The sequence below is a fragment of the Lotus japonicus genome, chromosome 6, assembly GCF_012489685.1.
Source record: "Lotus japonicus ecotype B-129 chromosome 6, LjGifu_v1.2".
Lineage (NCBI taxonomy): Eukaryota > Viridiplantae > Streptophyta > Magnoliopsida > Fabales > Fabaceae > Lotus > Lotus japonicus.
Window position 1 is genome coordinate 49,044,570 of NC_080046.1, and position 16,869 is coordinate 49,061,438.

At 36.6% G+C, this 16,869-nt stretch overlaps 1 protein-coding gene across 1 annotated transcript; it reads left to right on the forward strand.

Annotated features, from left to right (window-relative positions):
- Positions 1 to 7,984: 7,984 nt before the first annotated feature.
- On the forward strand, positions 7,985 to 16,310 carry LOC130723127 (probable apyrase 6). Its single transcript, XM_057574084.1, has 8 exons — positions 7,985 to 8,734; positions 8,948 to 9,060; positions 9,929 to 10,036; positions 11,215 to 11,269; positions 13,367 to 13,531; positions 14,246 to 14,340; positions 14,912 to 15,108; positions 15,603 to 16,310. The coding sequence occupies exons 1-8, from the start codon at positions 8,101 to 8,103 to the stop codon at positions 15,886 to 15,888; spliced, it is 1,653 nt and encodes a 550-aa protein (XP_057430067.1). The 5' UTR covers positions 7,985 to 8,100; the 3' UTR covers positions 15,889 to 16,310.
- Positions 16,311 to 16,869: the final 559 nt, after the last annotated feature.

The window sequence follows — 16,869 nt, forward strand, 5'->3', positions numbered from 1 at the left end:
TGATGATGTTATGTTGATGTTTTACTGATATCGTGATGTTACTTATATGATCTTGTTACCATGTCAAATTTTGGACAACATAAAAGTAGCAAACTTGCATTATTACCATGTCAAATACTGAGTGCATAATCTCCAAACTTTCATTGCATAACATGTGGAATTTCATTACAACCAGAAGTAGATTCCATTACAACCAGTTCATAGATTCCATTAAAAATTCAAAATGACATAAGATACCATTACATAGATTCCATCCCATTCATCTCCCTAAACCCTACAAAAGTTCCATATCATTCATCTACTTTCTTACATAAGCTACACCCAAGACCATGATGCAAACCATGGCAATGACCAATGTCCCAGATAACAGAACAATCATATTCTGCTTCTCTTCAATCCTCTTTGTTAACACCACAACCAACTTCTTCTCCCTTGCACTCTCATCAGCATCAAACCATTGGAAGAAATTGCAAACTTTCTTGCGATTCACCTACAATTAACGAGAAGATATAGAACTGAAAATGAGAGATAACAAAGATATGACAACATGAAAATGAGAAGAAATTAAAATGTTACCTCAAACAAACCACATCCATAAAACTTCCTTCCCCGATTCACCCATGTCCATGTTGTCACAACAGGACTTGGAACCCCACAATCGCATAGCACAACCTTAGGGTTCCTCTCAAAACCAGAGCAAAATGATGAATTTTCTTGATCCCCAGAAAATCCATGGGAGCACTCTCCTCTCCTTTGCGATCCCAGCTCCCTTTGAATCGATTCAGCCTCGTATTCCCACTGATTCAGCGTCGCACGCGATCCTCCCATTTATAGGGTTCTTGAGCTGAGTGAAATTGGGGCTGAATGAGAGCTTGATCGAGGGGAATAAGAGGAAAGAAGATGAAGAGCATCACGTGCGTCGCACGTGACTATTAATAAACAGACCTGGCACTCTCTCTCCTATATGGTTGCCAGATCACACAAAAAAAGCCACATAAGCCAAAAACGTTAGTTTATGGACGGAAAAGAGGTGGGGGACGAAAATTGTTAACGGAGAAAAACGTTGGCGATGCGTTATGAGATTTTTGAAGTTTGGGGACCCAGGTTGCACACTGAGCCAACAAAACTAAGGCTTGAGATGATGAACACTGAGCCTATCCGCTAGGAGCAACACCTCCAAACCATAAGGGGGAGTTGGATAAGAAACAACTTGCATCGAAGGTAAATCCGTGCCAACTTTAGCTAGGAAATCTGCTGGAGCGTTCCCCTCCCTAAGGATATGATGAAGCTCCACACGCCACATCCTAGAGAGCAAGGAAGTGATGGAGCAAAGCAAAGAAGCATACACATGAAACCTCGCACCTGGACCCTTCACAACATCAATGGCGAGAGAGGAATCATAATTAACCAAGACCTGTCTATGCCCAAGGTCCTAACAAATCCCCAGACCCTGGTAAATGGCCATCAACTCAGCTTGCAAAATCTCTAAATGACCAATGGAACCTGCAAACCCGAGAAGAAACCCTCCACAATCATTCAGAATCACACCACCAAAGCCTACAAGGCCTGGATTTCCTTTCGAGCTTCCATCCAAAGACAACGAAATCCATCCTAGAGGAGGAAACTGCCACCGCACCCACCGAGGACTGTGCTGAGACGTCACCCACGTAGACATACCACCCAGAACACAGAGCAAAGGAGACGCGACAGCCATAACCGAATGCACCGAACGGGGAGCCCTCTAGAACACAACACCACAACGAGCACACCAAATACACCAAAACAGAATACACAACTTTGCCCAAGAGTTCTGAGGCACCACCTCCATCTAGGTGCGAAACGAAGAGCTCGTCCAGAAATTGGAGAAAGAAAACCCAGAAGTTATCCAAACCTATCTAGCCACCTCACAATCACGCAGGCAGTGAAGCAACGTCTCAGGCTTGCCGTTGCAGCAGCGGCAAAGGACATGAATAGGGATACCATGGTGCGCTAACGTGACAGAAGTAGAAACAGGATTATGGCAGCACTGCCAAATAAATAACCTGGCCTTCTTAGGCACATGCAACTTCCAAATCCAAGACCAGGTATCTCTCGGAAAAGTGCCCCAATGCATCCCTTCTCAACCATTGGTAGCCATCCTTGACCGAATACACTCCACTCAAACTACTCTGCCAAGTGAGAATATCAGGAACTTCATCATCCACACACACCATCACCGAGGCCAGGGAGGTACGCAGAGCAGCAGGAAACATAGTACTCAACACTTGAAAATCCACAACACATGTCGACACACACATCACGCACCCTTAGATCAAGATCAGAAATATGAACATACGGAACAAGCGCACCCAACAAACCAAGGCCCGACCAGTTATCAAACCAAAAAGAGAGCTCCCCAACACCAACTCGCCAAGCATACCCATCATTGAGCACATCCCTAGCCTTACACACCGCACGCCAAGCAGGGGAGCACACACCCGGATCCACATAAAAGAAATTCTGGTCCCTCACATATTTATTGCGTAACATCCTCACCCACAACTTATGATCACTATGCACCACATGCCAAACTTTCTTTCCAAGGAGCGCTGTGTTGATTTCTCTAGCCCTTCAAATCCCTAAGCCACCCAACTTCTTAGGGAGAGTTAGAGTATCCCAAATAAAATTTTGAGCCACAACATCAAGGTCATGACAAACTGACTGCGGAAACCAATAAATTTGCATAGCATGAACGAACAGACTTTACCAAAGTGACTTTCCCAGCCTTACTCAACAAATTGCACTTCCAAGAGGAGAGCTTCCGGCCCACCCTATCCACCACATACTGAAAATGGGACCTGGATTGCCTACCTGAAAAGATAGGAAACCAAGTTATAACAACATTCATAAACTTAAAATTGACTTGATCGTTGAATTTGACAAATATTAAATATTAAAATTAATAATAAAATCATATTTATTAAATAAATAATTTAAAAAATAGTTTTGAAATAAAAAGTTTATATCTATATATATATTATAAAAAATTATTCAACTACTTATATTAAATAACAACATTCATAAACTTAAAATTGACTTGAGTTTTTCATTTTACAAATATTAAATATTAAAATTGATAGTAATAAATAATTTAAATGAAATAGTAAAATTGGCTACCTTTGGATTAATTTTTTTTTAAATGAAATGGATATTATTATTAAAAATAGCCCGAGCAGTAAGCAACTCAAGGCAAATACAAGGTACAAGAGTCTAAATTCGAATCTGAACAAGATAACCCACCACCACCCCACAGGATGTGCTCGCAAAATAACTTATAACGTAATCCCAAGAACGTGTCTCATTAAAACCTTGCTAGGAAAAGTTCAGTGAGATAAAAATCTAGCAAGAAGAAAAAGTACCACATTCTTAGGATTGTCATTATGCACCTGGATACAATGACACTACATCCCCTAACACATTATCAGATACAAAATCAGCAAAACATGGTGATCAAGCAAACATGACGAATTTAACAACAACATCAAAGTTGGAAATTAGCAAAACAACATAAAATACCTTTGGATTAATGACAATAATAGATTGTTAATAATAATTTGTTTATATTCATTACTAATTGTTAATAATAATTATAAATTAAAATTATTCCAATTTTATTTATTTGAGAAATTTTTTAAAAATAAAAAATAAAACTTATTACTATTTTCTACTTATAAAAAAATTGTTAATAAATAATGTCAAAAAATTAGTTGAAAATTAAAAAAAATGTCTCTATAAGGTATTTATTATTGCTATATCGAATGTATGTATGATTTAAAAAAAAATTTAAATATGATTTTTGATCTATTATATAGAAGTAAAAATAAAAGCATAACAGAGAAAAAGAATTATAACAAAAGTTGAATAAATTTAAATTAAGTAAATAATATTTTACGATATTAAAATTATAACTTATTAAAATTTTTAAAGTTAAAATCATTTCATTGTTGATAAAAAAAAGTATAAAAAATGTTATTATAACTTATATTAAAACATTATTACTTGATTTAAAATATTTCAAATTCACTTAAGAAATTTTCAAATTATTAATTGTTTTTAAGGATTAGTTGTGATTAAAAAAATAGAATAATATCTGGTGATAATATTCCCCCTAACTGAGTATCGATGTTTACAACTGGATATATGGGAAACCACAATAATAAACCAAAAAACAGAGAACCCAAATCAATATAATAGGTTACAACCAAAGTTTTTAAAATTAATTCAATGTTATTTATCAAATATCAATTACTAATTTGAGTGATATTAATTATTCACACAAAAAAAGTTAGCACGAACAATTTGATACACCAAGACTATTATTTTGATGTCTCAACACAATTTTTTTTTTAAATGCAAATATTATTAGAAGATGATAAAATTCATGAGGAAAAAATCTCATGACAAAGTACAAATTACAGACACCACTCCCATACAAAACAGCTCTCAGTCTCTCACCCAAGCTATCCATCACAACATGGCAGAAATAAAGGGTTCGTTTGGTATGTTGTATAGTAAAAGATCTGATAGTATAAGGCTTGATAGAATTAGACCTGATAGTATTAGGTATAATAATGTTTTAATACTAGACAATGTTTGATGACACATTGTATAACTTATAATTTCATTAAATTAATATAAACTTATGTTTTGTAAAATATTAAATAATGATATGCCTTATATAAATGAAGCTGGTGTTAGTGGATGGTAAAGATAGTGTTGGTGGCTAAGGTAGCTACGATAATGGCGGTGGCGGTGATGGAAGGTGGTGGCTGTAGAGTGGAAGCGGTGATGCTGAGTGGTGGTAAGGGTGGTGGCGGTGGCAGTGGAAATGATGGTGGTGGCTGTGGAGGGAGGTGGTGGTGGTGGCGGTAGCGGTTTAGGTGGTGACAGGGACAGTGGTGGTGTGGGAAGTGATGGTGATGATGGTGGTGGTGGCGACGAAGGGAGGTGGTTGTAGTGGTGTTGGGTCATGGCGGTATGTAGCGGTAGCTGCGATGACAATGGCAGTTGAGGTGATGGAGGCGGCGGCGGTGGTGGTGGTGGAAGGTGGTGGTGATGATGGTGGGTGGTGGTAAGTGGAGGATCTACGACCTGGAGTCAGGGAGTTCAAATTTTTCAAAGAACAAATCGGTAAAAATATAATTAAAAACAACTTTAATATGTTTATACTAATAAATTATACAAGTCATAATTGTCTTCTACGTGATTTCATATTATGAAATCGTTGAATAATAAGCTCAGAGTCAATTAGAGTTGTCAATATGGGTTCCAAACCGCGAGCCAGCTCGACGGGTTGGCTAAATGAGCCGGGTTGGGTTGGTTAAATTCCAGCTCAAAAAGAACTCGGGTTAGTGCAACCCGGCTGTTTAACCCGCGGGTTAGACGGTCCAGCCCGCGGGTCAAGCGAGCCAACCCGTCGGGTTAGAGTTATTTTTTATTAAAAAATTTATTTTATTTGTCTTTAATTTAAGGTTAGTTTTATGGATTACTTTTAGATAGAAAAATGGAAATTTTCATTTCTTTAAATTTGAGACAATTTTTTGTGTTTTATTTATTGTTATTCTAGTATTTATCTTATTTTAAATATGACAGTAAAATAATTGTGTTTTTAAATCTTGTCAACTAAATTATTTTACTATATTTTGTAACCAAAAAGTTACTTTACTATATTTCAAATGTGACATACAAATTAATGGGTTGATAAACCTCTTTCTTATGAGTTGTTACCAATTTCTTTAAGTATTTTTGTGAAATTATTTTTTTAAAACATTTTCTAATCCAATTTATCTATTTTTTATATTTTTTTTCACCCAACCCGTGAGTCAGCCCGCCAACCCGCGAGCTCGTAGCGAGCTGGGTTGGGTTCTTATTTTCCTGGCTCGTTAAGGACCCGAGTTGACACAACCCAACCCGTTTTCAACCCAACCCATACGGGCTGACCCATATGGGCCGGGCTGGCCCATATTGACAGCTCTAGAGTCAATGTTATTGAATACATCACTCTCATTTTAAAAAAAAAGAATACATCACTCTCAGTGTAAGTAACTAAACAGTCGTTCATCCATATATCTCTAATTCGGGTACGCAACCTATTCTTCACAATATTCATAGTAGAGAAAACTCTTTCTTTAGTTGTTGTTGCAACAAGCAAAATCATGCGAATTTCAAAAGAAGGTAAACTTGTGGATAAACAACATGTCTTCCTTTTTTCAACCAACTTCTCCGAAAGTTGTTGGAGTCCTTTCAAAGAGGTAAATTCATATCATTCCTATGCATACCGATGATGTAAGAATCTAGTGCATCACTAGACACCAAGCAGCACTAAATTAAATGGAGTGGCCTCATTTGGATAAAAACTTGCCAATTCCAACACCCTTGCCTTATCAAAAGCAGAGAACAAATCAGATGGATCCAAAGAAGTCAAACAAAGGATTGTGTATTAATCTCACCAAAACGATCATTAAGTTCTTGAAGTTGCATGTCTATCATGGTATAAAATAACTCAACACGATAATGATGCTCTGTTGTAATGCTATGGGTTTGACGTCGTGACTGCCCAGTACTAATAAACACACTTCCTGCAATAAAGTGATTGAGACACACACGTGTGTGAGAGAGTAGGGTAAGTGAGTTTGGGCCTTTGGTGCAAAATTTAGACTATTAGTACAATTAAAAAATTTCAGGGGGTTCAAAAAAAATTATATAGGGGGATAAGTGTAATTTTTTTTCCAGGGGGTTCAGATGAACCCCCTCTCTATGCTATATGTCCGCCACTGGTGGTGGCAGTGGCGATAGCGATGACGACAACGACGATGGTGGCAGTGGTGGTGGCGGCGGAGGTGGTGGAGGTGGTGGCGATGGTGGTGGTTCAGGGCAATGGTGGAAAGTGGTGGTAGTAATGGCGGAGGGTGGTGTGGTGACGATGGTGGAGGATTGTGGTTATAGCTTATACATCACACTCTTATCATGCCTTATCCATCCTATAGGGTGGATTAAATAATCCATCATTTTAATGTATAAGAGATGATTGATGTATAAGCTTATACAATACAATGTTAACACCAAACAATCGATAAGTCCATAATATATTCTATAAGCATATACTATCCTGCTTAATACTGTGTGCAAAACGAACCCTGATAGATTATTTCTACATCAGGAATGATATATAAAATTTTTAGTGGCATAAAATGTGGCACTTAACTAACAACACCAACCTAAGCCTAAACATTAATGCATAAATCTAGAACAAAACCAAAATTATCTTTCCCATATTTTATTGTCTGACAAATCAAATTAAACCGTGTCATTTAAAATCACCCATATAAATTTATAAATGTCACACCAATGCCTTTTATTATTATTATTATATAATTTTTTTTTATTGTTTTATACACAAATATTAATTATTAATAAATTAGTTCTCTACCGGAATCTGAATCATGACATTTTACCCTTCATTTTCTCAAACTCTTAGCACTTAAGTTAACCCAAGAGCATCATGATATAATTTGACTGATGAGACAAAAGAAAAACACAACAAAAGAGAAATAGAATCTCACTCATATTATTCCCTTACACAAGCACTAACTTGAACTTTAAGGAACCACCAGACCTATTTTCACAAATTTACGTCCTAATTTAATCCACTTTATCTTTTCTTATTTTATTTTATAAAGATGGTATAATAGAGAGAAAACACCTTCAAACTACTAAAAAACGCGTCAAGAACATACTAGAGAGGCCAACAAAGACTTACTCCTGAAAGGAACGCGCGAGGGATCTCATTGAGGAGGGTTTGCCCACCAACTGAAATTTTACTAACCCCTGGAGGATTCGAACCTTCGACCTATGTGAGAGCTAAACCCGAAACTTAAAAAAAACAGGTGTGTAAATCCATGTTGAGAATCCACTCTATTTTATTACACTTGTACCTCTTTGTAGTTTGTATCTCTCGGTTATTCCGTCGTGTTTTCCATGTTCCGCCACGGTTTCATGATTTGAAGTGAATCAAAAGTGTCACACAACACACTTCCATTTTCTTCTTCTTCTTCAGAATCCATGGAGTTTCCAAAGAACCTTCTTCAACTCAGGTCCTCTTCTTCTGCATCTTCATCTTCTTCTCCATCTTCTTCTTCAATCCCACCACACCGCACCCAAATCCACCCTCGCATGATCTCGTTCCACTCTCATCCTCCTCCCAAACCCAAACCCCACTCCAAATCCTTCATCTTCCTCTCCCTCTCCCTCCTCCTCTTCTCCTCCCCCTTCCTCTTCTACCTCTTCTCCACCGCGTTCCACATCCACTCCGCCCCCATCTTCTCCTCCCCTGACCCCTCCTTCTTCGCCGTCTTCCTCCACGTCTCCCCCTCCTCCTCCCGCATCTCCCTCTTCCACTTTCTCGGCCGCGGCCATTTACCCTTCCTCGCCGCCTCCGCCTCCTCCCGCGCCCGCCCCGGATTCTCTTCCCCCGACCCAGATGCGCTCCGGGGCTCCATTGGGGAGCTGGTGGAGTTTGCCAAAGGGTGGGTGCCCAGGAAGGAGTGGGGGAAGACTATGGTGCAGCTCATGGCCACTCAGGAGGAGCTGGAGGGTTTGCGTGATGAGGAAAGGGACAAGGTGCTTGAGTGTTGCAGACAGGTTTTGAGGTTGTCTGGCTTCTTGTTCAAAGATGAATGGGCACGTGTCATTCCAGGTAGGCTATGGTCAATTTCATTTTTCTTGTCTGTGCTTGAAATAAGTAGAAACTTTTATGTTTTCATAGGAGAACACCAATCCACAAGACACGGTCCTATCTTAGAAATCAAGTAACAATGTGATTGATTGTATGTTTGTATGTTTTACTGTTGATTTTGATAGTGTGTGAAGTTTGTTCATGTCAATGATGAAGTTTATAATCTGAATATAGGGGAAGAACAAAGGATCTCTTCTTGGGTTGCTGTAAATTATGCTCTTGGAAACTTGGGACGCGAGCCTCAAGAAACAACTGGAATAGTTGAACTTGGTGGGGCTTTTTTGCAGGTTTTTTCATTCACTATATGAAATTATCATTGTTGTACAATTAAGTTTATATGCATCTATGCTTACTTGCTCTCCATAGGAACATGTATTATTGTGAATGTAACTTTGTAAACCTGTTCTAATTTACGTTTATGTAATACAAAGGTCATTTATTTGTTGGCACATTTTATTTTATTTTCTTGAAATCATGAGGTTGAAGTTATTATAGGCTATGAGGAAATGATCTTCTGGGTCAGGAACTATCTATCATGATAATAATATTTAGCTACTAGTTAATCATTTTTGGTTAGTTTTGCTTTTAAATGGTGTTACTGGGTCAAGGGTTTGATTTTATCTAGAAGTTGCTGGGATTGGATTACAATTGCAATATATAAACCTTGCAGGTTTTCACTGTTTGTGTGGTCAATTAATATCCTTGTCTTACTCTTTTAGTGGACTGGAGGGAAGCCTCAATAATTGATAATTCTTTTATCATAATCAGTTAGAAAGAAAATAAACTCCTTGCTTACCTTTTCTTTTCTTGGTTCTACTGTATATTGGTTATGTAGAAAGTAAATAGTTACTCTTACAGTTTATTCATAGTTAGCAGTTACTGTTATAGTTAGAAGAGTTTGTTACTTTCTAAATACTTTTTTTTTAACTTTATGGCCATATATACAGGTTTTATAGATTAATTAAGGGTCATTCATTCCTACAGTTTCATTGTTGATTTATTTTGTTCTATGATGTATTTTGCTTTTTCTGTTTTGGAGAGATCTTATTCTTTTTTTCCCTTCCTTTTTTCTGTTTACAAAAAAAAAAGCAATTGTTCATGGAGATTCGTGGCAAGTTTCTAAATAGATTTTGAACTGTATACTGGTATTTGCAGGTTATATCTGCTTTGCCTAATGCAAAGTTAGTTCAGTCTTCGCGGCCTATAAGATTGTCTGGTGTTACTTACAATCTTTACACGAGGAGTTGGCCACACTTGGGTCAGGTGTCCTTTATCTCTTTTCCAATATATGAAACCATTTACATATTTTCCAAATTTCATTGTTTTGAACTGTGCATGCTAGTATCTGGTCTGGTATTGAAAGTTGGGAAGTTAAGAATCTATCTTGAGTTAGGGGTTTGACTTTTTTAATTATGAATTGTAATCAAATCATGAATTATAAGGTTCACAACCAAAAATGTGAAGTATGAGTATCTGAATTCGCGTTGGAGGTTGTGTGTCTTGGTGGTGGAATCCTCCTTGCCACAAGCCCACAACCTCTACAAGACTACAGCTATTTCCTCTCTCTACTTTGTTCTTCAAGGGATACTGCTTTGTCCATCGTGAATTCACTGGATTATTCTGATGACCCCCTTGCACCAACCTTCACTGCTATCCATATCAGCCTGGTTCTTGGTCTTCAAGACTTTACCCCTGTTTCTTATTTTAGATCTCCCTTCTTGCTCCCAGATTCCTGATTCTCTTTTCTATTGTTCCTCCTTGAGCTCTCTTGTGATACTTGCAAGCTCTTTCCTTATCTCTCTAATAAGGAACCCCTTGGGTTTCTCCTCGAGTTCCCTTCTCCAAGCTGCAATCTCTTCTTCATTTGTCCAAGAATGTCTTGAATTTCCATCCTCACTTCTGCTGACAGTAAACAGCTCCTGAATCATTCCAAGTTCAGTGCCCACAGCTTCAAGATCGGATCTTTGATACCAATAGATAGGTACCAATAATGAAGAAGTAAGAAAGATTGTATTTTATTGAAAGAATGCTATGAACTTCCTGGTTAATGGTTATTCAAGAGAACTTGGTCGCTCCCTATTTCTAAATTATAATGATTCCAAAGATGAAGTGCCTCTACGTTTCTCTTTTATTTATAATTTTTCCTCTCACTCTAACCTACTATTCTACTAACTAAGGAGGTGTTTGCCTATAAATTGATTTGGAATGTGAATAGTACAAACATATTATACACATACTCCATAGTACAGCCTGTTTTTGCAGTTTTGGGAATTTACCTTCCTTACTTTAATTGTGATGGGTTTTACTTATTTATTTATTGTACTATTTGTGATCTTCAATTGCTATCGGCTATTGTTTCAACTAAACTCTAGTTGCCTATGTTTAGAGAGGGTATCTGTGCAATGTTCTATTGTAACCAAAAATCCAAAATTCTTGTACAGGATATGGCATGGAAATCATTGGAGGAGCAGCTGAAACATAGAGTGTTGAAGCTTTGTAAGTATTGAGTTACTGGTTTTTATTTGTTGAGTAACTTTTTTCTTGAGCAGTGAGCACTACCTAGGAAAAGATATTTATTTCCTCTAAAATGTATGATTAGCAAATAACTGTTTTTGCCGTGCAAAGTGCTTGAAGTCATAGAGAATGAGGTTTTTGTTCAAAACATGTAGTAGCAAAGGGTAATTCAATTACTTAAATCGTATACTGTCTATCATGGCACGCTCATGATAGAAACAAGAAGGAAAAACATGATAATATAAAGAATATCATATTTTTTTATTTTAATTATGGATTCTTTTCATTTTCCACTCACATATGATTCACTAAACACTGTATTGTGGAGTGTTTGATACATTCAATTTATGGAGACTTTACAATAAAAATTATGGAACTCAAGATGAAGAACCCTACTTTTCTATAGCTACTTTTGAAATTATGATGTGTATATTAAGGATGCCATTTTGACAGCAAAGGAGTAACATAATCACTATCAGACATTATCATGTTGCTTCTTTTACTCAATATGAGCATACTTCTCCAGTTCTCCTTACTCTAGATCCTTTGTTGCTTCTCTCAGTGCTACCATAGTTCTTATTTCCTAAGACTATCTTCTAGGCACTGCATTATGGGTGGTGGAAGACAAGATGTAAGACTATCTTGGCTTTATTGTTCAGGAGGGGTATATGAAAGTTAGTGAGCTCAAATGTACTATATATATGTATTCAAATAATCTCCTCAGGCTTGGCTTTGGCTTAATGATGTGTAGCTATCACTCTGTCTTTTATCATCAATCAAGGGAGGTTGTATTCTCATGTTTGTTTGTGTTGGTGACATAAAATAATAAGTGGGAGTGGCACTGGTACATTTGTTATTGTAGAACTCAATCATCCTAAGGCTAGTGCCTTTTGAAGTATTTCTTGGGAACTGATTTAAGCAAAAGCAAAAAAGGGATTTTTCTCTCTCAATGGATATATGTTCTCTATCCTCTTTGAGGTTGGAATATTGGGAACCATACCTTGAGATACTTTAGTGGTTTCAAATGTAACTCATTTCAGTTGATGGAGGAGAGTTATTATCTAATCCCGAGAGGTATAGAAAGTTGGTTGATGAACTTCAACATCTCATCGTGACTTGTCTAGACATTTCTTTCCCAGTAAGTGTAGTCAACCATTTCATATTATCTCCTCAGTTTTCATTGGGATGCAGTGTTGAACATCTTGAGGTACTTGATCAAGAAGTGGGATTCTTTCTAAAGACAATGGGGAAATGGGCACAACAAAGTAGAAAGTTGTTATAGTGCAAACTGAGCTGTGTGTCCTATGGATCGAAATTTAACCTCTGACTACTATGTGTGCTCATTCTATGAAATTTGATTTCTTGGACAAGAAACAAAATGTTCTGGTGAGGTTAAGACGTTAAGTGTTGCGTGTCAAATGCATGCTGCACATAATTAATGTGCAAAAGGTACTTACTTGTGTTGTCTTATATTGTACTTCATTGTGTTACTATCCTAGTTTGACGAATATAAAATTACAGTCCTGGACCCACATGTTATAATTTTCCTAAATATCTTTATGTTTTTCTATAAAACATCAAATATCTATCTATATATGATTGATGGACTACATCGATGTCAACCTTTTAGAGGATCAAATTTATGTCATAGTCTATAATTGAGGGACTAATTTATGTTGACTTCTTTGGGAGTTTCGAATTATATTATCATCACTTGTGTCTGGAGGACTAAAGTGGAAATCACTCTTAATTTATCAGTAGTTTCATTCTTATTTGATATTTGCCTCTTTGATTTTCACGTTGTACTTCTGTTTGTTCCTTTTGCAAAATTGTCTAGTTTCATTTGGTTTGTAATATCCAGATGAAGATGTGCTATGTTTGCTATTTATGTTGATGTGCTGGTTGCAAGCATTTATTGGTGCATATAGAACAGTGTAAAGTATCTAAAATAAAATTATTATTTAATGGATTAATATATATTTGCTTGGCATAGATACCTGTAAAGACAAACTCCATTAGTGGATCATTAATTTGATGTAATGGAATAATTGCTGTATCTTTTTGTTTATTGGTTTGCAGCTTCAAAATCTAGTGAAAGAAATCCAGCTAACCCGTGCATTCCTAGAGGATATGAGTATCCTTGGACCTCTAATGCAAGTCATGTAAATCATCCAATCTTCAAACCGGCTGGAAATTTCTCGGCATGCAGATCTGAAGCTATGTCATTCTTAAAGAGAACAGAAGGTTGGACAATCTTTTGATATACTGTTTTGGTATAATTTTGATCATGCATGCTCCCTCCTTTTCTAAGATTTTTTAATATGACCTGCTGCTTCGTAAATTACTTGAGCGGATCCTTGTTCTGTGTCCAACGGATGCAGTTGATATTTTTGCTGGCAGTGTTTCCAAATATTCTACCTAATGCCAAATTGCCTGTTGTTCTTAATTCTGATCTGTTCTCTGTTGGGAGCTTTGAGGTATGCGCTTGGTTAAGCACTTGATGCTGACAGCTCCACATACAAAGGTAGATATTTTAGAAAGAATTTGTTCACTCCTGAAGAATCTTTTGTTGAAACATGGATATTCCTCAAACACTGAAGATATGCTGATGACTTGATTTAGGGGGCTTTGGAGAAGGAAAAGAGGGAATGTCTTGGGAAGAAGCACTATGCATATTGCATATAGTTATTACTTATTAGTGTCCTTGTTTGACTCAAATTGCTGAAACTTTTACATTGATCTTACTCTTAAGTCTTAACATATTAATCTAGAGTCTTTATGGTTTCTTTGTGGTAAGCAGCGCTTAAATTTCTGCAAATTTTGTGAAGCCTGTTGGTGTACAATCTTTCTTTCTCGGCTTTCTCTCCCATTTGCTACTGGGAAGCTCTCTTATTCTCTTTTATTTATGACGTTTTAGTTTGAAATATATTCACCAATAATGTTTCCTCTTTTATACAGATAGATGCCTTCATCCACCTTGTAAAATCACTTCATCCTTTTATGAGTTATCAGCTGAGCTAGTTTCTTTGAGAAACTTTTTGTATACTTCTAAGGTTCGACAGTACTTTCATTTTTTAATTTAAAATCACCATCTTTCAATATCCCCCAATGCACTTCATTCCTAAGTTTTTTTTGTCACAACTACAAATTGTAATTTGTGATTACCATCTATTTATATGGTTTTATTAATGAGAAGTGATTAATAACTCTTAAAGAATATTGTGGACGTATGTAAGATAAACATTCTTTTATATTGTATCTTGGATTTTTAAAAACTCAAAACAGTCCCGAACCCATGTCATGTCATTCTCTTGTGTAAGTGGTGTTTCTAGATGCATGTGCATTGGATATTGTGTTTCCCAAACTCAAGTCTTTATTATGCATTTGGATTTCCATTGAACTCAATGCTGATCCACGTTGAAATCAACGTGAAAAAATTTGACTCCTCCATTTGTGCATTGGATGTGTGTTTTCTTGTTTGCTGTGAAAGACCAAACATACACTTAGTAAATTCATGAATTGCCACAGCACTGATTCTTTTCATGGTGGGGAAAAAAATAGGAAAATAATCTGCTGAAAGATTCAACTAGTGCCTATATTTACACCTTATATAATTTCCTTCAGGTGCTTCGGATAGCTTCTAGGACTTCTTTGTTTGAATTGGAGGCAGCAGGCCGAAATTACTGCGAAGAACATTGGGATGCTCTTAGAGATCAACATAATGAGATTGATTATCTGGATTTATTGAAGTACTGTTTCTCTTCTGCATATATGGTGGCACTGTTACATGATGTCCTTGGGATCCCAATGGAAGAGAAAAGGTATACTACTATGTACCTAATTAAAATAGGCAAGATAGGCAAGAATGCGAGTATTCTTTTTAATTTTTTGTATGTTACAAAGTTAAAATTACATAAAGGTTCTGTGATTCACAGAAAATTACATAAAGGTTCTGTGGTTCACAGAAAATTACATAAAGGTTCTGTGATTCACAGGAAATTACATAAATTTCATTCATTTCGTTTAATTTTTCTCTTATGTTTTTAATAAGTAGTAAGTACATGCCAGGATGCTAGTATATTAATTTGCAGCTTTGATTAAAAGAAAAAGAATCTATGCTACCCCATCTATACAATTGAAAAGATCATAATAGTCTTGGATGGTATAAATACTTGTGAGCTGTTCTCTCCACTCCTTTTCATTCCATGTCTTTGTTTTGTTTTGTTTTGCGGATTCATCTTCACAACCCTTGATGGAAGGAATCAATTACAAGAAACCTAGTTTAGTATAATTGAGATAATAATATTATTTGCAGGTTTGGATTGGGGAACCAGATGATGAACGGTAGCCACGTTGACTGGACCCTTGGATCTTTCATAATTGAAACAATGGCAGAACCTCTTGAATCGGTGGAACATATAGATACAGGGATGATTGCTGGGAATGAAATCAATGAATCAGTAAAATATTTTTCATTATTTGCATTTCTTTTCTTTATTGTGCTTGCTGCATTCTTTGTACTGCAGTGGAGAAAGCCACAATTGAAGACTATATATGACCTTGAAAAGGGACACTATATTGTTACACGTATCCCTAAGTGATTCTGCTATCTATGCCTAGAATTTTTTCAATTCGATTTTCCTCAGTTGAGCAGAACCTTCAAGCTGATATGTTTTCTTTCGTCATTCAATATCTGGATGAGAAAGTCTAAGCTCAAGAGCAATGTTGATATCTGTTTAGCAGACTACAGCCCTTACTATGAGCAGAATATTATTCACAAATGGAAGGGATAGTTCTCTAGAATAAGTAGAGCAAGCTTACTGATTTTTGGCCGTCTCATTATTGGTTTATTTTTGGCTCCCTTATGGCTGCCTCCAAGATGTGGGAGGGAGAACTTGAAAGGAAGCCTGAAATATGACAGATAATTTGTAATTGAAGGGCGAAGAGATAAGTCTTCATTATAGCCATTGTAAATGTGTAATTCACGCACATAAATGAAAGTTAATGCTCCGCCATTTGCAGATATTGCTTGAAGTTTGTTTTTGGTCTTTGGTTACACTGTTTTTTAACATGTATCATTCACAAAGAATCATGTATGAGCCGGGTAGGACATTTTTAGGCAGCAAAATCCCCCATACCAAGTATTTAACGCAGTTGTGTTGCTTAAGTTAGAGCAACCCGTGTCAGTTGATTTTGCACATGTGATTAGACCAATTCTTTTACGGGCAACTAGCGTAATTTTACCCATTATTGTACTAAAAACAATGTAACTTTGAACAAGGGTAGGGTTAGGATTTGGTTAAAGAGGACAAGATAAAATATAAATATACAGAAAGGTTTAAACATCTGAAGAAAGGCTTAAAGTTGGTACTGGATGGGTTCACGATGCTACTTGTGCTAATTCTGGGTCTTGGATTCCTTGCTTAACTTGTATTGTCAGAATAAGGAACAAGAGGCCGTGTTTGAGCTTATTAGGTAGAGGGGGATGACCAATCTTTCTGGATTGATCAGCCACTGTAATCAAATGAAATGCGTAATGTAGCGTGAGTGTGTTATCTAATTTTCATGACCAAGATGGCATC